Source organism: Urocitellus parryii, chromosome 1 (assembly GCF_045843805.1).
Source record: "Urocitellus parryii isolate mUroPar1 chromosome 1, mUroPar1.hap1, whole genome shotgun sequence".
Lineage (NCBI taxonomy): Eukaryota > Metazoa > Chordata > Mammalia > Rodentia > Sciuridae > Urocitellus > Urocitellus parryii.
This window is the reverse complement of record NC_135531.1, coordinates 5,058,504-5,079,163: the sequence shown is the minus strand read 5'-3', so window position 1 is coordinate 5,079,163 and position 20,660 is coordinate 5,058,504. Positions and strand designations below refer to the sequence as shown.

The 20,660-nt window shown below is 45.5% G+C and overlaps 1 protein-coding gene across 1 annotated transcript in view; it reads right to left on the bottom strand.

Annotated features, from left to right (window-relative positions):
- Ice1 (interactor of little elongation complex ELL subunit 1) overlaps positions 1-8,458 on the bottom strand; it is a 50,201-nt gene extending 41,743 nt beyond the window's left edge. Inside the window, exon 1 of the mRNA XM_077791404.1 lies at positions 8,166-8,458. Within this exon, the coding sequence (XP_077647530.1) occupies positions 8,166-8,249 (84 nt within the window). The 5' untranslated portion in view covers positions 8,250-8,458. The remainder of the gene's footprint in view (positions 1-8,165) is intronic.
- Positions 8,459-20,660: the final 12,202 nt, after the last annotated feature.

Below are 20,660 nucleotides of genomic sequence, written 5' to 3'. Positions count from 1 at the left end.
CATTACAGACAAATACACAGAGACAGAAAGTATACTGGTGGCTGCCAGGTGCTGAAGGAAGGAAGGAGGCAAGGGACACCAGTTGGTAGGATTTCTTTTAGAGAGCAGATGAAAACATTCTACAATTAGTGGTGATGACTGCACAATCTGTAAATATACTTAAAACCATTCACTGCTAACATTAAAGAGTAAATCTTATGATAATTTGTATTTTGACAACACTGTCATCACTGAATTAAAACCAGGAAAGCAAAAATTAAAGACTCAAAAAGCTTTGACCATAAAATTGAAAAGGTCCCAGAATATAAAGCAAAAACAAAGAGAAAGAAGAAAAAGAAAAATAATTAACCAGTGTCATAAAGGTGGTCCCATAGGCCCAACAATAAGAGTTACAGACAGAAAATGAAAAAAAAGTCAGAGAAAAACCAAAGCCAGGTGTCTCCAAATTGAAAAGGTTAGGCATATGGATTCAAATAAGATCCAAACCACGAAATGTCAACACCGAATGTCAAGACATTAGAGACAAGGCAATGAGCCTCTAAGAATCCCAAAGAAAAGTGAAGCAAGTCCCACACCAGGAATCTAGAATTGGAAGGGCTTCAGCCTTCACAGCAACACTGGAACCAGAGGCCTAGAAAGTGAGCCCACATTTTTGAAGGAAAATTTAAAATGCTGTACAATAAATATTGGGAATTTGAATAGTCTCCACAAATTTGCTTCAGGGAGGTACTGAAAGATGTGAACATGCTCCACCAAAAGAATGGAAGAAGCCAAGGGAAAGGCTAGCTCATGCAAGAGATGGAGATGAAGAGAAGCCCTGGGAAGGCGGCTGTGCCCCAGATTAGAGCAGGAAAGAAGTTTCTCCTTGGGAAGAAAATGCCAGTGGACACAAAAGCATTAAACGGTATTCACACAAGACTAGCTCAGAACTGCATGTGCATGTAGTTATTTTGAGTGATGTATATAAATTATTATTTTTTTGAACAGAAGTGACTCTGCCTCGCACCCCCCCCCAACATTCTCTTTTGAATTCTTCACTATTCTATCTCATCTTCGCCACCTTGCTTCCAGATGCCATTCAGTAATGTCAGTCCTAGGCTAGAAACATCAAAGAAAGGTCTGGCCCTAGAATCACACACATATGGATTCAAATTCCTCTTTCACAACCACTTTCTGGCTGAGTGACCTTAGACAAATTTATTTAACCTCTCCCTGACTCAGTACTAACTCCAATTTTGCAGATGGAGAACCTGAAATGCAGAAGTTAAATGGTTGGCATGCTATCAGGATTGAAAGGGATGGGCCATAAAAACTATTCAATCTAGTCCCTGGCGCAAAATAAGCATGCATTAATATTTTCAAGATAAAAAGTTGAACTAAGGATGTAATTATTAGAGAAAACAAGAAACCATGCAGAAAAAGTAATACTGTACACCAGCAGAGCTTCCCTCTGCATTAATGTGCAGTCATAAAAATGTCACAACCAAATACTGATCTGAAACCTAAGTATGCTGAGAGAATGGGGAGCGGGATATGTGCAGGCATGGCAGAGGGTGGAGTAGTGAAAAAGCTCCACCCTCACCTTCCAAAGTCAGAAATTCAACAGATATGCCTAAAACTGAAAGAAAGAAAGAAAGAAAGAAAGAAAGAAAGAAAGAAAGAAAGAAAGAAAGAAAGAAAGAAAGAAAGAAAGAAAGAAAGAAAGAAGCAGCAGCAATACAACCGTACTACTAAGAAAGCTCATCATAAAACATACATAGTGCAAGCAACTGAGAATAGTGTCTCCTGGAAAGGAGGGATGCGTGGAGCTGGGGCTACAGGCTATCTTAAGGAATCCTGTGCATCTAGTTGTCTTTCTAAACTACAGTCATGTATAACTCTCATAAAAATAAAAACACCACAAAACAGCACTCTTGTGTCGGGGGAAGGACTTCTTGTTACTATTCTCCAGCATTCTAATCTCTAACATTATTTCCTAAGACCTGGTTGCATGTCTGTATGAACTCAGTCGATAATTCAATATCCTAATAAGGCACCTCTTTTTCCTCCACTCTTCTAATCAGATTCAAATGACATTTATGTTGGTTAAAACAATACAGTGAGTCTTAGACCCCTGGGAATGTAGCAGGTTAATCCTGGGTGGAGGGCATGCAGGTTCCCTCCTCACTCATCCATGCAGCTGGAACCCACTATTGCCCATGTTCTATGGAAGGAGATGAAGGTCCAAATACTCCTCTCTTCTAGGAAACAGGAAAGTGCTGGGTCTGATTACTGTTTTTCTCTCAGCACTCCTATTCTCTTCTGAAGCTCCTACACTTTGAGGATGCCTTACCCAAAATGCTTGGGATCAGAAGTGTTTCAGATTTCAAGTTTTTCTGATTTTAGAATATTTGCATAGACTTTACAGGGTGAGCATTACTAATGCAAAAATCCAAAATATGAAATGCTCCAAAACCCTGGATTTCAGATTCTGAGTTTTGCAATGCTCAACACATATTATGTTGTATACAGGAAAGTTCAGAGTTATTCCTAATTGTCTTCTTTTTCTGATAACTAGTTAATGTTTTGCTTTTCTTTGCCTTGTGGGTGGTTTCCTCAAGTTATAAAACTTACTGAAACAATTTCCAGAGCATTTCATTCTCTTTCTCAAAAAAAAAAAAAAAAAAATCTGTATTTGCTCCTTTTCTTTTCTTTAGCAGACTGTTTTAATCTCAAGCAACGCAATACCCTCCTATATGTCACTGTGGGTACTGCTGCAGTAACCCCTTCTTCGCTTGGTAAAGTGAAAGTGATGCAGTGAGGAGGGGTTGGCAGGACAGCCCTGGAGAGGAGCAAGTCAGCAGAAGCTGAGCAGGTACACAGAAGAGATGGCCAGTAATGCTGGAAAAACAGTTACACTAGGCAAAAAATTAACATATGTAGATAACGAGTAAATATGTAAATGAAAATGGGATAGGAAGGTTGCTTGAAAAGTGTGTAAATAAGCTTGAAAAATGTGTAAACATAGTTAGCCCTCTATATCCATGAGTTCTGATCTGTGCATTCAACCAACCACAGAAAATATCTGGGGGGAAAAAATGCATCTGTACTGAACATGTGCAGACTTTCCCCTTACCATTATTCCCTAAATAATACAGTACAACAATGATTTACATTATATTAGGCATCATAAATAATCTAGAGGTGATTCAAACAATACAAGAGGATGTGTGCATGTGAAATGCAAATACTGTGCTTTTATGTAAGGGATGTGAGCATAGGATTCTGGTATTCAGAGGGGTCTAGGAACCAACCCCTACATGAACCAAGGGACAACAATACAGTGAGGACAGTGGCGTTTCTGCCTCAGCATTAATGACATTTTAGGCTGAAGACATGCTTGCAGCTCCCCCCACATCCAGAAGTGGGCCACAGCAGCCCCCTGGTCTCAAAGTGGGTGTGCAGCTGAATTAACACATAGGCTTGAGAGCCCTCTCCTTTAGAAAGACCTGCACACAAGGTGTGTCCTGACTGACATTTGGAAGCTTGGATTTCTGAAAGGTTCCCTCCCACTATTCACCAAACTAATTACCATGGTTCACTGTGCCTAAACTGTGCAATGTGATTTATGTTAAACACCTGCATTCCTTCTGGGAGTCTGGAATTTAGAATGTGCCTACATGATCAGTCCCCAACAAAAACCTTGGCCACCGAGTTTCTAACAAGCCTCCCTGTTAACACTTTTATACATGTTGTCCCTTGACTCTGCTGGGAGAGTCAAGGGACAACTCCCCATACTTCACCCCCCACCCCATACCTTTTCCTTTTACTAATTCTGCTCTGTCTCCTTTCCGTACAATAATCCATATTCATGAGTCTAACTATAGAAGGACTCCTATGAGTTCTGCTAGCAAATCATTGAAACTGGGCATGGTCTCAGGCCTTGCCAATGTCCCCTGAGTATGCAAGGCTCTACTATTTAACTATGAGAAGCATGAAAGACAAAGACTAAACGAAGGATGGTAAAGAGCCATGACAATGAAATATAGCATTCCTGACAGGAGTATCAACCAGAAAGGAAAAAGCTACTCGTGAACCAGTAATCAAAATCTGAATGGGCCAATGGATGGGATGGGACTGCTGCACTGATGCTAATGTCAAGGGGCAGAGGCTGTATGCTGAAGTATTCATCTTTTGAGGAAATATGGCAGTCATCCTTGGCTCCATGCTCATCTATCACGCACTACTTTCTCCCCTTCAAGCTTTTGCACAACTTGTTCCTTCTGCCACAAGATTCTCCCTCCATCTTTTCCTTCTTGGTCAACTACAAATCATCTTCCAGACCTCAATCTGAATTCACTTCCTCTAATGAGGCCTTCAGAATTCACATAAGCCCAAAGAGTTGGCCCTCTTCTGTGTTCCCACCAAAACTTACACCATACTTATAAGTGAGGTTGCTTTGGTCTCAACTATAACCTCAAATAGAGTAAAGCCTCAAATTGGTTCTACTCATGATTGCATTTCATTACACATGCCAGGGGTAAAGACATCAATAGTGGATAAATAAATGAATTATAATTTCATAAGTATTCCTTGCCATAGAATGAATTGTAAATCAATATATCTGGGGAAAATATGTTTCAAGTTCCAAATAATGAAGTTCAAACTTCTGGAAATTATCAATGGGAGTCCAGCAACAAGTTTATATATAAGATCAGTTCTGTCTCTTGAACAAAACACCTAGCTCACTAAACTTCATCTAGTTCAATGAGCTGAACATATTCAAACTCTCATCTGGATTCCCAAGAAAGTCCAATTGCTTTGTTTTGCAGTGAAGTAGGGCAAAAAGGGCCTCTCCTCCACCAAAATATGCCAGTTGAGCAGCCTGACTTAAAATCACCTAACTTAAGACTTGTGTAATTTAGCCAGGCAGTGAGCACATCTGTAATCCCAGCAATTCAAGAGGCTGAAGCAGAAGGATAGCAAGTTCCAGGTCAACCACAGCAATGTAGCAAAACCCTGTCTCAAAACTTAAAAAAAAAAAAGAGTTGGGGTATAGGTCAGTAGTAGTGAGCCCCTGAGTTCAATCTCTAGTACCACCAGAAAAAGAAAAACAGACTTGCTTAATTTACATATCACTGTATTGGTTTTTATGACTGCAACCCACATGGACATTGGGCTCCAGATCAGTGACAAACCATTATAATCAATGAGATGAGAAAACAGAGATGAGGTGATTTATGAGACTGAAGAAAAAAAAGGGATGTATAAAATGCAGTCAAGCTATACACTTCTGAATCAAGCAATGACCTGATCAAACGCAGTAACTATATCTGTTGAACTTCTAAAGAAAATAAGGAAAGGATGGATTAAGACATGAAAGATTTTTTGTGTGTGTGCAGCAAACAACTGCTCAACTCAGAATAGACTTGTTAACTTAATGTTATGGGTCAGAACACAGCCACAGCACTGATATGGGTTCCTCCTATAGAAGTATCCTGTATTTTGCTTGTAAACGTTCTGCAAGATAAAGAAGTTTCAATGTATTAAAACACTTACAGAGCAGGATATATTCTCTCTGCATCTTTAGTTTCTCATGCAAAAGTTTAATCCAAGTACTTGCTGTAACATACAACAAATCAGAAATGTCTCCTAAAAGCTGATTATCCACCTACCAATTAACCAAATACAATTCCTTCTTCTCAGTTATCATTCTTTTCCCATCTCAATTCCCTCTATAACACTATTTAATTCTCTTTATCTGTTTCTCCTTTCTCATCATTCCATGCTCACCTCATCAAAGGCTATTTAGCAGCCAGCTGGGTGTTTTTTTTTTTCCTCTCCACTGACTCCAAGGGCTTTGTTTTTGTTTTGTTCTGTTTTTTTTGTTATTGTTGTTTTTGTTTTAAGTGACAGAACATACTCCCCCATTCTCCCATCTCCACTCCACCTACAAACTGTTTACAATTAACTCAGTGCCCAACTAGCATGCTCTCTATTTCCTTGTTAGTGTATAGGGTACCTCTGCTCTACAAACAAATCACCATCCTGATGTTATTTCAAAACTTCATTCCCACATTTCCAATATCCCTTCCATCTTGGTTTCTTCTACCACAGTTCTCATGTCACTTAAGATTTTAATTTCTGAACCTTCCATTCTTCTGATATAAGAGGTATTTTCATCCTACCTATTCAGAACCTTTTTCTTCTCTTATTCCTAGAACCCCTCAATTAACTCAGGCTTTTATTATTACCACTATGCATTAGTAAAATACTTTACCTTACTTACTGCACCCCTCCCATTCATTCTGCACATCACTCTCTGTATTTCTACTACAAGCCCTGCTTTGGTGTGATAACCAGGCAAAAACCTCCTCCACTCCATAATGCTGACAGAAATCAGACAAAACTTCAAGGTGGTCGTCACTCAATTTTTTCTATGATCTGCCAGGAAACTCATTTTCCAGCCCCACTTTACAAAATTAAAGACTAATTCCAGAGACATCATTCACAACTGATCACTCCTTTTCCCTAAAAAGGTATTCCAATTCCAAGCAACAGAAAACCCAAATGTAGTAGAGTGTCCTGATCTAAAGAGGTCTGCAAACTAAGGCTTTCCCTTTGTTTTTTAAAGTTTCGATGCAACACAGTCACATCTATTCTTTTATATGTTGTCTATGGCTGCTTCTGCACCTTTAGGCAGAGTTGAGCAATTGTGAACTAGTCACAGCATAATAATTTATGATTTTCCCCCTTAGAGAAAAAGTTTACACCTGCCTAGACCTAGATACCTACCAGGACTCTCCTATTGCTGTTTTGAGAACCAACAGTGGCATGGAAGGAAGGAAGGAGACTCCTTAAGAGACTAATCAATAAACTCCAGGTCACAGATGAGAGTGGTGACCATCATGGGGAAGCAATGAAGATGGTGAAAAGTGGATGGATGATGACCCAGGAGCACCAGCTGATGGACTAGATTCAGGCTGAGAGGGGAAAGAGTTGCACCAAAAAGGAAATCCAGCTTCTGGCCTGAGTATCCTGAAGAACATAGCTGCTACTTTAAATAAGATAGGGGCTACTGGGGATGAACAGGAGCTGGAAGATCAGATCCATGACGGAAAAGCATAGCTCACATCAATTATCCTCCTGTGCAAACACCTCCAGTAACTCACCACCTTATTCAGAGAAGCCCAAACCCTTACAATGCTCTATCTGACCCACACAATCGGGCCCTTCCCTTCCTCCCTTTCTGACCCCATCAGCCTCTGACATTCAGACAATTGCAGCCTCACTGGCCTTCTTGCTCTTCCCAAGCTTACCAGGCAAGCTCATGCTCCAGGACTCCCACCTAAGGCTTCCACTCAGACGCTTTTCTATCTAGGTATCAACAAATCTCATTTTCTCACCTCTTTGCTCAAATATAACACTCTAAGGCTCCCTAAAGTCTCTGCCCCCCTTTTGGCTCACTTATTCACTCCCCTTTTCAATTTTATTAATCACCAATGTATTTACTCTCTAACCTAACTTTTACTTGTCCTGCCCCCATCCCTCAGTGGTTCAGCAAGTCTTTTAAATGAGACTCTGACAGCAGTTAGGAAGGACGCTGGAAATTACTTGGGGCTATTTCTGTTACTTCCATGACCAGAAGCCAGATTTTTGCAACTCAACATAGAAACAGTCCATGGCCGCTGTTAGAAACTTCATGCCTTTAATTTACTACAATGAAAACTAACACGTTACTGACTTAATTGATAACATGATTAACTTCGACAACTAAGATAGGTATGACAAACCACGTATGGGCTGAAATATGTCTCTCGAAACGTTGTCTAATACCCAGACAAGCCCACGTCACCAAAGATCTGCTTCCAAGCAACAAAATCTTGGAAGGGGTCAGAACAAAGGTCTTCTCCGACACGTAAATTCCCTCCGCATTTCACCTGTCATTCACCCACCAAAGCCCGCCCTGGGGAACCCTGAGGCTGGGTAGGCCCTCCACACCCGCACTCCGCCCCCTCCACCCACGGAGCCCAGTCCTGGGTTGCAGGTGTGAACAAAGCAAAGCAAAAGGTACCCAAAACATTCGAGAAGGGGAGCGGGAGGAGGGCCTCGGGGCAGCTCCCGCCGCGGACCCGGAGAGCCCCTGACACGCAGCCCGCGCCCTCCGCCCCGGGGAGGCGACGCACCTGCTGCAAGGAGGCACAGCCCTGACACCGCGAGAGGTCCGCCGCCGTCCCGGGCGCCGCCGAGTGGGTCTCGCCCGGCATCATGGTGCTGCCGCCGGGCCCGGTGGGCACGCACGCCTCAGGGACCCGCGGCCTCGGCCCTGTCCTGCCTCTGCTGATGCCGCCCGGGCCGCCGCCTGCCAGGCCGCTTCCCGCCGGGTCCGGGCGGGTCCATCCGTGCACAGAGGTTCCCGTAGAGCTGCCTAAGGGCTCTCCGAACCAGAGCCGCCTCAGGCACTGGAGAGAAACGCTACCCGGTGCGGCCCCTGAGCGCGACGCGGCCTAGCCAGGACCCCGCCCCGCCCTGGCCAGCCCCGCCCCCTCCGCGGCGCGGGGCTGTCCGACATGCTGCCTGAGTAAAATCGGGGGCGGACCCGCGCAATACGGCGCCGAAGATGTCCACAATGCCAAAGCCAAGGAGAGAAGAGGCCTAAGAGACGCACTCCTTCCACTGTTAAACGTCAAACCCTTATTGTCAGCATGTCGCGTGATAGGCTTCCCATCGACACCTAAAGTCTGCGGCCACGGAGGAGGTGACCCGCCGATGACGTAACTCCGGGCGCCCGCTGTCGCGGAAGGACCTGTGTCCAGGAGGAGAAAGTGCGCGATTTGTAACCTAGAGTTCCATGCAGTCCCTCAGCCCAGGGAGCGGGAATGGGGACTACTGCGTGCCCCAGGCGGAGGCTCCGCGCGTCCTGTGGCCATACCCGGTGCTCCTCAGCATTCAGGACGCAGCCTTCGCCTCCAGTGGCTGCTCCCCTTGGCACGCAGTCATCCCCTCGTGCTGCAGCCTCTCCGCCACGTCCCGGACGGCGCAGCTCCCGACGCCCAAGCTGCAGCTTTCCAGGCCCCAGCTCTGGGTCGCCACCGCTAGGGGCCATGCGCATCGCCGGTCCGGTCTTCCTGGGCGACCCTTTTCGTCCCAACCACTCCCATGCCTTGTTTTAGTTACCTCTAAAGAGAGGGAAAAGCAGGACAAATCCTAACCCTGGCCGCAAGTACTAGGTGAATTCAGGCCCTGACCCTCTCGTCGAACCTAGGTTTCCCATCTAAGCTTTTTAGTCTTGAATCACAGCCTGTTGTCATCGGTATCTTTGCTCGGAAACCTGTGGCTTCTCATCTTCTGGTTACAAAGTTCAAATTTCTTATTTACCCTTGAGTGTGTTAAATGCACATGATGCCGCTCTGGTGCAGATTGGGAACGATCCTTGTTCCCCAGTATGGAAGAGAAAACTACGGAGAGACACCGAGGAAAGCGGAGAAAAAGTTTATTGAAGAAAGTGGTAGAGGCAAATTCCGAAGAGACGTGGGGCCTTGGAGCTGAACATTCGTAGGAAAGGGTGCGACTTTCTATTTTTTTTTTTAATTGTTCAAGACAATACAATGATCTTGACATATCCTACATTTGATTCAAATAGGGTATGAATTCTCATGTTTCTTCGTGTACAGATTGCAGGATCACGTTGGTTATACATCCATGTGTATACATACAGAAATCCTAGTGTCCGTTGTATTCTGCTGCACTCCCTATTCCCCCTCCCCTCCCATCCCTATTGTCTATCCACACTACTGTGATACTTATCTCTCTCTTTTTTATTTCCCCTTCTCTTCCCTTCCCCCTCACACCATCGTATATGTTGCTTTCCTACAGATCCTAGAAACCCCTTTAATTCTCCATATATGTGACTGGAAGCAGGGGCGCAGAGGTACATTGTTGGCAATCCAGAGTTCCTGGAGGAGCCCAAATGTATGGAAGCTAACAAGCAGTTGTTCTCTTTGATTACCAGTGGTCATCCTTTCTCAGCCTCCATCATTCATGATCTTTGGTCCTCCCTCAGTTTGCTGAGGAATGTGCAGGCTTAGGCCTGCAGGCCAAGTAGGGCTGCAAGTGAATTGCTTTTTGACCAATTGCTTTTTTACTCACAGCAAAAACCACTACACAGAAAACGTGGAGATCAGGTGGGCCCATTTTATAGAATTATTCTCTGAACCTCGAGTTTTCTACGTGCTCATCTGTCTGTCCCCTAACACATATCCAGACCTCACCAATCTTGTTCTGACTTCCTAGTTGGAAAATGCAGGTGAAAACACCCCTTCCAAATAAGGCAGCTGTCATACTGCTGGTTATTGGTGTTGAGTCCTGCTTCCCCACATGTTGAAGTTTGAACATTAGAGAAGCATGCAGAGGCAAGCATATGAAGCAGGGTTTATTTAAAAAGGGGTAACATAGACTTCTCCCATGAAGGAGAAGGGGGCCATACCCCTGGTAACATGGTATTCCCAGAAGTGAGGTATTCTGCCCTTTTTATATGTCCTAGGCTTCCTTTGTTCTCCTGCTTTCCCCCCTTATCTTTCTCCTTCCTGTGTACAATGCTCCCTGGGATGGCCAAAAAGTGGAAAATAGGTGAGTTGTAGGGAGAAGGACAGGATGGAGTAGACAAATTAACAACCTTCTAGCTCCCTGTAGAGAGGGGAAATTCCTGGGACAGGTTACCTTGGCAACAGGTTGGAGCAGGGGCAGGTTCTTGATAAGATCCCTCAGGGGACAGTCTCCAACTTCCCAGACTCACTCAAAATTGTCCTTCTTGCCCGACCTGACTCGATTTACCTATCTACACTGACTGCCTTCTATTTCTGGCTTCAGCTGTAGGTTTCTGTTATTCTCCAAATCTCATATCCCTGCCCTTGCTTGCACACTCTGACCTCCACCAGTGGGGCAGTGCAAGAACCAGATGTATGGCAATAGCTAGATTTCCTGTCAGTGAAACCCAAGCAAGACAGGCCTGCACCTAACTGAAGTAGTGCTGGGGTAGGCACAGATGTTTCAAGGTTAGGACTCTCCTTCTAGCCAGGTGGGCAGAAAACAGGAGTGGGATTCAAAGAGGCAAGGAGAATTATGCAGATAGTGTAAGAGAAGCCACTGTACCTTGAAGACAGACCATGTGACTCTGGAGAAAGATGACATTTATCTTCAGCTTTCCCAAATACGTATTGTTTCCAAAGTACCTGGAGGAGGACCCAGCGTCCCTCTTCACTGTTTACTCACAGCAAAAACCACTACACACTTACTGAAGCAGACCCCCCTACCCCTGATGAAAAACTTAAGCACCCCTAAGATTAAGGGAATGAAATAGAAGGGAATGTGACAACCAAACTAGTTCAACTTTACAGGATTTGCAGACATGATAGAGACTTAGGACTTAAGTGAAATGGTCAAGTCTCCAAGACTAAAAATTAATATTATCCTGGAGATGGGAGATTGGGAAGTCAGCTCAATATATGAGACCATGTGATCAGCAGACATGCCAAAAATGGGAATGAATCAAAAAGTTCTGTCAACTTGGTCCCACTGGCATGGGGCAATGATCTGCACTTTGGAAATAATATCGGAGAGTCCCAAATGATAAGGAGAATAAATTCCCGATGGCAAGAAGCAAATGCATGTGTAGAATAGTCACTGAAGCTGCGTGCAGGGATGCACACCTGTAATCCCAGAAGTTCCAGAGGTGGAGGAAGACAGATCGCAAGTTCAAAGCCAGTTTCTGCAATTTAGCAAGGCACTGCAACTTAGTCAAATTCACTGCAACTTAGCAAGACCCTGTCTCAGAACTTTTAAAAAGAGGAGATGTGGCTCAGTGGCTAAGCACCTCTGGTTCAAACCCTAGTATCCAAAAAAAGAATATCTGACATTACTCATGGTCAGCTGTACCTTAGCATAGCAAAGCACACCTCAGGTGGAGACTAAGATGATAATGAGATGTGGCATGTGTGTGGAAGCCTGATGAAGAATGATGTGAGCACACCACAATCCCTCCTGTACATATGATGACCTCAGAGCCTGGGATCTTGCTAGCCTGCATGCTGTAAATGCTGCACTCCTTTGTCCTTTGCTCATACCAGCTAGATACTCTGTCAGTGTGGTCTCCCTTCTGGCTCAAGCAGAAGTCCCCTGTAAACAAAATAAGGCTTGCCTGTTCTAGACCCTTGTCTTGGCCTAGTTTTATTTCCATGGTCTATAGACCCAAAGATCCAGATTTGATACCTTTAACATTGTGAAAAATAAGCTATTCGCTGCTGCCTTCCTGCTGTGGAATACTTCCCTGTGTTCCCCACTTGCTTGGAGTATGGAAATCTTCCCTGGCCTTCCAGGTTGTACATTTTACCTCTGCAAACCCAAGAACACCCACCTCCGTTTTTGACCCTTAGCATTGAACAATTTTCCTAACACTAGATTTTTTACCTAGATGATAATATTTTTTATGCCTTAGAGGTGAATCTAATTTTTAAATGTCAAAATGTGCTGCACATTGTGGGCCCTAAATAAATGTCAAACTGAGTCAAATTCACTGCAACTAATTGAAGTTTAAAAAAAAAGTATTTTTCTTCAAAAATGAAAGTGCATTTTTTTAACCTTTCTCAAAGCCAGTTGTCTCAAAGCATTAAAAAAAAAAAAAAAGTTCCTGTTTTTGAAAGACTAGGGTCTACAAACTGCTACTTGGTAAATATGTTAGGTTTTGCAGGTCACCCAGGTATGTGAAACCTATTTGTTTTGTTTTTTATGAAACTTGCTTAAAATGTAAAATTCATTCCTAGATGCAAGCTTTGTGTTGAAAACTGGTGTGATTATAGATTATGGAAATTGGTGTAATCCATTAATTAAATAATGCTTAAAACCACATTTTTCCTTTTCACATGATAGTCCACACCTTTTCCATCCTTGTGATGGAAACAGTTATCTACACTGCAGAAAACAGTGAGCAATGGCTCTGGAGGCATACCTGTATTCAAATTCTCAAGCAAGTGACTTACTGTTTCCTCACAGAGGAGTACCTAGCTGTGTAAGTTGAGCGTGACAAGGGCAGGGCTGAGTCCATAGCATTTGCTATGCAGAGAGTAGGTATTAATAAATTGTTGATGGCATTATCCACCTTGGAAAGTAGATAAATATATCCTACTATGGTTTGGATATAATTTGTCTCCTGCAAACTCTTATTGGAATTTAGTTTCCATTGTGTGCCATTAAGAGATGGGAAGCAGTCCAACTATGGTGTCTAGAGGTAGGACTTTTGGACATGGTTAGGATTAGATTAGAGCAGCAGGCTTTAGATGAAAGGGGGGAGGGAGGGAAGGAGGGAAGTGGAGAGAGAAAGAGAATATGAAAATGAATATGAACACACAAGAGACCAGAGGAGACATGCTTGTGTTTGCATTCTTTGGCTCTTGTCTTGTGATGTCTTGCCTCACGACTCTGCCAGTATTAAGGGCATCACCAAATGGATCCCCATAGTCTTTGTTCTCCAGATCCATAATGAAACCTCTTTCCTTTAAAGCTTATCCAGTCTGTGGTATTGTGTTATTAGAAAACAGGCTAAAACACAATTGATACCCAGAGTGGGGATTTTGCAGGTAACACATACCTTAAAACAAATATGGAAGTGGTTTTGGAACTGTCTGGCAAGCAGAGATTGGAGGAGTGCGGAGAAACTGGCTGAAAACGCTGGAATGCTGTAAGCAGAGGATTGGATGTGAACCTGCTGAGGGCTTAGAAGAGACCAGGAGGCTAAGGAAAGGACTGGCCATCCTTGTTACACTGTTGCAGATAACTTGTCTGCCTTCTGATCACGCCCTACAAAGTGAAGGACCAGTTCACTTGGCAGAGCATTCATGGTGGCATGGGTTTTGTTGGCCACTTTTAGTCAGATTTACAGTGAAACTCATGAGCAAAAATAAACAAACAGGTAAATAAATGAAAGATTTGGAAAACCTGCAACCTGGCTAGGGAGAGAGTGGAAAAGTGTGCTTTGGAGAACTAGAGGACAATGCAGCCAGCAACAGGTGGTGTGGCAGAGCCACTGAGTATACCCCTCTCATTACAGGCTCCTGTAACTCTGAGGAAGAATTGTTTCAGAGACCAAGCCTGAACTGGGTTCACTGCTCAAAGGCACCTCGGGATTTGTTTTTCTGCTTTCAGCCAACAAAGCACTCCACAGCAACGGCAAACATGGATCACGTAGGCTCAGAAGGGGCTGGCATGGGTGGGAGATCTCAACACCCACATGAAGCCAGTTCTGCAGGCATGCAGAATGCAAAAGCACTGGCTCAAGGGAGCTACAATGAGATCTCGGAGTCAAGCCTTGGAGCCAGGCAGGAATTTGCTACAGAATCTGCAGGATCAGAATCCCTGTAGAGAGCTCCCAGTGGCACATGCCTAGTGGAGCCAAATTGGGGGTCCCTGGAAGGTACAGCTACCTGCAAGGTGAAACAGCTCCCAGGAATAGCTGCAGGCAACAGGCAAAGGAGGCCTGAGAATGGAACCCTGGCCTGTGAGCAGCACCACTGTGGGGTGGTGCTCCCTGATATCTGGAGCCCACTCTGTCAGGGCACCTGTGTGCTGGACATGGGGCTGTAGGATTTACAGTCCACCCAGCTGGTTTTACGCCTTGCTTTCGGCAGACTACTCTTTCAAACGTCCCTGTTTCTACCTCTGGATGGGAATTTTATCCTATCCCTGTCTTGCCATTGTACCTTGGAACTTTGTAACTTTAAACTTTTTATAGGGGCTATTATCTACAAGAGTTTACCTTAAGTTTCAAATGAGACTTAGTGCTTTTGAATTAGTACTGGAACGAGTTAGGATTTGGTACTATTTGGATGGAATGGCTGTATATTATATGTGAGAAGGACATGATTTCCAGAATACTAGGGTAGAATCATAGGGTTTGAATATGTTTTGTCCCCTCCAAACCTAGGTTGTAGTTTAGTTCCATTGCAAACTAGTAAGAGGGTAGAATCTTAATCTCACTATGGTTTAGATGTGGGGCCTGTGAGAGGTGATTGGGAGTAGACAAAATTGTCAGACGAAGCCCCATGATGAACATCTGTGGCTTTGGAAGGCCAGGGAGGAGGAGGAGGAGAGATGCTCCTCTCTTCCCAGGATGCCCTGCACTGTCTCAGGACTCTGCCAGCAAGAAGGCCATCACCAGCTGTGCCCCATGGCCTTGGACCTCCAGAACCAAAAACCCAAATTCATTTCTTTTTAAAAAATCACGCAGTTGCTGGGTATTGTGTTATTAGAAACAGAAAACAGCCTAAGACATATCCTCAACTTACTCATAGGAAGAATAGATGTTGTTTAAAAAAACAAAAACAATAAAAACTAACAAACAAACAAAACTTTTTGTCAAACTTCCAAGAAGCCTGGTGCTGTGCTGTCAGAGCATGCCAAGGCCTGCAGGGATGTCTGAAGACCAGTCTTTGGTCTTTCTTGTGCCCATTGAGATGCTTTGGTATGCAGAGCACCCACCTGCCACAGTCTCGGTCACCTGCTCCCTCGCTGCCTCCCGATGCTTAGTACTCCACAAACCAAGGCTTTGAATTTAAGATAATTTAGAGGCAACCAGTGATTTACTTATTAACATGTTTTTCCACGAAGATGGCTAATAGATACGGTATAGAAAATAAGGAAAACAAGATGGAAAGCTATTTTTCTTTGATGTTCTTGTATTTTTCTTTATGAAAAGAGCAATTCTTTAAATGTTGCATTTACCCATAGGAAAAGTGAACTATAACATTTTTCTTTATTTTGAAAACCCTTAACACATTTTATATAATAGACTTCAAATACATTATCTGATTAGTGACATTATCTGATTGGATTGTGTCTTACGAGGTAATGCTAACATGTGACCACCAGATGTCTGTCTCTCCCTGTGTGATTTAGACATAAATGGAATTTCCTACCATTCATAAGACACACCCCCTCTTAGGGTAGAGATGTGTCCTCTAGGATATCCTAGGATGGATTGCTGGTTTTCCAGGCTCAGTCCACCCTGCTTGGACCTAAGTGACTTTGCTCTACTTTTCCTTCCTGTCTGCGGTTATGGAAGTGATGTTTGGAGCTGTCCCCTTGGAGCAGAAATTGCCGAAGTCTTTCCCTGAAAGTGACATGAAGACAGAGGGTAAACACATTGCTTCTTCCTGAAACACTAATTATATTCAGAAACCCGGGTGGAGGACACTTCTGTTTTAAAGCAGTCCTGGTTTGGAATAGAAGGCAAAACTGTCAAGATTGTTAAAGATAAACCAAAACTTTAAAGCACATTCACATTGCCCTGCAAGGGAAGCGGGGTCCAGTCTGCCTTTAGGGGTTTCCTCCACATTGAAGACTGTAAAAGCTTGTCCCACGAGAAGTGCCCTGCGGCCTCAGGTGGAGAAGGAAGGTGGTGCTCAGAGGTGTCACGGCTGAGGGGGAGGAGGCTGTGGAGGAGATCCCAGTGTAGGAGTAAAGTGCCAAGACGTGCCCACCCTTCCCGAGAAGATAGTAGGAGAAGGAGGGATATGTCTCCCTTCACCTGTGGCCAGTGACGGGACATGGAGGGAAGCACTCCCAGCTGGACTGTGCTAGAGCAGTCCCAGGGACCTGTGGGGTGCCCATAAGGGGTCACGGGAGGTGCCTGTGGCTGTGGGCAGTGGATACATATGCACAGGGAGCCACATTTTCTCCAGCACTGGGGCAGCAAGGAAGGGTTCTGTGTGGTAGATAGAGTGGGCCTCGAAGTGGGAGCTGCGCATGGACCCAAGAGGAAAACCAAGAGGGAGAATAGAAGGCTGCGGGGCTTCTCCTGGTTGCCCAGGGCCAAGGGCATGTGACAGAGAAGCCAGAAGTAAAACTGCTTCTCCATCCCCTGTCCCAAGAACCATAGGTGAATATCTGCAGCTTTGACTTCTCCTTACCCACCAGGCACCAGTAGTCTGCCGTGCCAATGCCAGCAACTTACCAAAGATGACAGCTTCTTGGACATCCAAGAATGTCCCTGCCGTTTTGAACCTGACATGCAATTAAGTTCAACTAGCTAAACATCAGCAGAAGGGACCTGGCCCACGGCATTCTCCTGTGCTCTTTGTCATTTTCTGCTGACTGGGAGAGATGAACCCCAGGGCCCTAAGTGGGTGACTAAGCTGCCATCTCCCCACCCCAAACTTTACCTTTTATTCTCTGCCTGTGATGCTGGGCCAGGGGGTTGTGTAGCTGCCTCACCAGCCAGGGTCCTATCTAGCTGTTTCAGCAGACCACAACAGGGTGACCAGAAGAGGCAGGTGGAGGAGCCACACCTGCTACTCCATCCTGGTGACTTCTGGTCCTGCCAGCATCCCTGTGAAGCCAGATTTACAGATAGGTATATAGTTAGGTAAATCGGGTCTAATATCAAGTAAGATAAATAAAATGGAGGCCATTATTGAGAATGGAGTCCAGGAAACCAGATCAGCACTTGGGGACATGTTAATGTCCCCAAGGCCCAGAACCCATTCTAAAGAACTGTTAATGAAACAGTGCCCAGCAAACAGGGAAGTGCTAAACCGCCCCAGGCCCTTCCTGCCCAGATGACTCCTCCAACCCACCTATCCCCCACCTTTTGGGCCTTCCCACCTGCATTCCATCACTGCAAGATAACGGGGAACAAAGGACAGGAAGGTGGGAAAGCTGAAAGATCTGGCTCTTCCAAGGATTCCGCCTTTGGGCTCCTCTTCTTCCTCCAGGGAGAAGTCTTCTCTGCTGTCCTTTAATAAAGCTTCTACTTTCCACTCTACACTTGTCTCAGTGTGCTTCTCTGGTGTTCTGCTTCAGCACTCAGGTAAGCAAGGACTTGTTACTGGTAAACAGGGTAACACCTGCATCCTCACTTTTGCACAAGGGCAGCAGTAGTTCTGCACGCAGCCGGCTGTGGATCCTGTCTGCAGGTTCTCTACAACTGTGAGAACTAGCCGCACAGCATCTCCTGCAAGGTTGGGGCACAGTGAAGTGGGACACCGTGAGGGCAGGCTCCAGCTCCACAGGGCCCTGCCTCCTAGTAGATATATGAATTGGAGATCTGCGCTGCCTTCTCCTAGATGTCGCACCGTTCTTTCCTTCGTCCTTTGCTTCATCCAGCCTGGGTGCAGTGGCAGCAGCTGCTTCCTGCAAGATATCTTTTGTGACATCTTATGATTTGGGGCTCTTGGCTGAACCCTTGAGATGCTGATAGACAGGAGGACTCTTCATGGCTGTGGGAGGGGGCATGCCTCCCCGACAGCTCTCTGGCTGCTGCAGGCTTCTCGGCCCAGGTCGAGCGGGCTGGCTGAGCTCCGCTCCTGCCGCTGCTGTCGCCGAGCACTGCCTGCCGCACCCCTGCTGAGCGCTTCCCTGCTGGGCTGTCAGTGCACGCAATCTTGCAACCCGGTTGGGCACAAAAACACAAGCCAGTCAAACTGAGACAAAGTTTTATTTTGTGAGAGGCCGTGTGCGTCCCCTAACAAGTAGGTCCACCACGTGTGTTCTACCTGAGGCGGGGGGGGGGGGGGGGGGGGGGGGGGCTCCACTTCCCCCGGAACACCCTCCTACATTCCTTTCCCAACCAATGGAAACTCTCCCATTACAAGAGTGACATGAGTAACCTGAGTCCCGAAACGGGCCCAGGTAAACAGCAGGAGACAATTACCATAATGTAACTTAACATAATCATAATCTGAATGGCTGGTTGGCAGTCACTAAACCCAAAGGTGCCTGTATCAATATTTTTGCTGTGGCTCCTAGCATCTGGCCTTGGTAGTGAAGCCAGATTTAAAATTAGGTAGTCAGTGTAGTTAGGTAAATCGGGTCTAATATCGAGTGAGATCTAAAATGGAGGCCCTGAGAATGAATTCCCGGAAAAGTTGAGCAGCTCTTGAAATGTTAATGAAGTCCAGGAAACAGTCCCCAGCAGATTTGAAGATAGCCCATCCCAAAGAAATGTTAATAAACAGCCTCAGCAGATTTGAAGATAGCCCATCCCAAAGAAGTGTTAATGAACAGCAAACTTGAAGATGCTGCCTCAGAAGTCCTTCCTGCCCAGATTACTTCTTTGGCCCACCTCGGGCCTTCCCACCTATATTGCATCACTGAAAGAAACTATAAAATGGAGAGACAACCGCACTTCCACGGATTCCATCTCTTGGGTCCCCTTCTTCCTCCGGGAGAAGGGAGAAGTCTTTTCTGCTGTCCTTTAATAAACTTCTAATTTTCTTTCTTTTTTTTTTCTAAATATTTATTTTTTAGTTTTCGGCAGACACAACATCTTTGTTTGTATGTGGTGCTGAGGATGGAACCCGGGCCGCACACATGCCAGGCGAGCGTGCTACAGCTTGAGCCACATCCCCAGCCCTAAACTCCTAATTTTCCACTCTGACCTTGCCTCAGCGTGCTTCTCTGGTGTTATTCTTCAACATTGGGGAAGCAAGGACTCGTTACCGGTCAAAAAGCGGTAACAGTAGGTTGGAGCAATCCAGAACCTGCAACACCATGAAGGCTCTGTGAACACCACTGCCTTTTCCTCCTGATCCCCTCCTCCCAGCCCAACTCCAGGGGAACACAAGCCAGCTGCTGAGGATGGGCACTGTGGGGCAAAGGCAAGCCTGCTGGTCCCTACCCTGGCCCACCCTTCCCACCCAGTTCAGTGGGTGGTGGGCTGGAGAAGCTTTAACTTGAAGCTAGGAGAAATGTGATCAACAAACTGGGTGAGACTTGATGATGTGTCAGAAGGACTTTAAAGGCCAGGTCCATGCCAAAGGTTTCAGCTAGGGTAAAAGAACGTCTGTCAGTCAAATCCCACATAGACTGCTGTTCCAAAATCCATGAGCAGAGAGCTTTATCATCTGGCCCTGCTCAGCACTACCTTCTGAGTTACAAGGCTGGGCACACATGGCCACCCCTCTTCCCTCTGACACCCTTTCAAGGCACCTCTCAGTGGGCAACTGTCATGTGTGTGGGTTTCCCGGCTCTAGTACTTCACATGTGCAACTCCAGGCAGCCACTCAGAGGGACGGGACCGAGCAAACAGGTGGCACTCCTCACCACTCCAGATGTTAAGCCCACCAGCTCCCTTCTACTGGGAAAGCTCCTAGGAATCATTTTGCTTGTCTTTGTTTAATCATTCTGTCTCCATGTGGTTCTTCCTCCTTCCTCCCTCATCCCTCCCCACATCTGGAGTCACCACATCCTGTTGTGCTGTCTCCACAATGGTCCACTTCTCCCTCCACATCTCCTACTGTCACTGCCATACCAGGGTCTCAAGCTCCCCGGGGTTGCTGCCCGCTTGTGCCACCGTTTGCCCTCTGCTCTTTACCACTGTGAGCATCATCTGAGACAGAGAGGTGTAGAGAGGTTCAGATTCCAGCGCCATGACTCCCCTAGATCAAACTGCCTCCGGTTGGGTGCAATCTGGGCTGGGCTTGCTGCACGCACTCCCTTCCATCCTCCATACTTTCTGTGGCTGATTGATCCTCATTATTCAGGTCTCAGCCCAATGACACCTGCCCAGGCCCTCCAGGCCTGCAACCCCTGATATCCCTCTCATGCTCTTTGGATCACATTACAAGAAACAAACACAAGACATCTGAATGTGTGAAGTGATCTGAGCCCTGACTTTCCATCTGTCCCGTCTT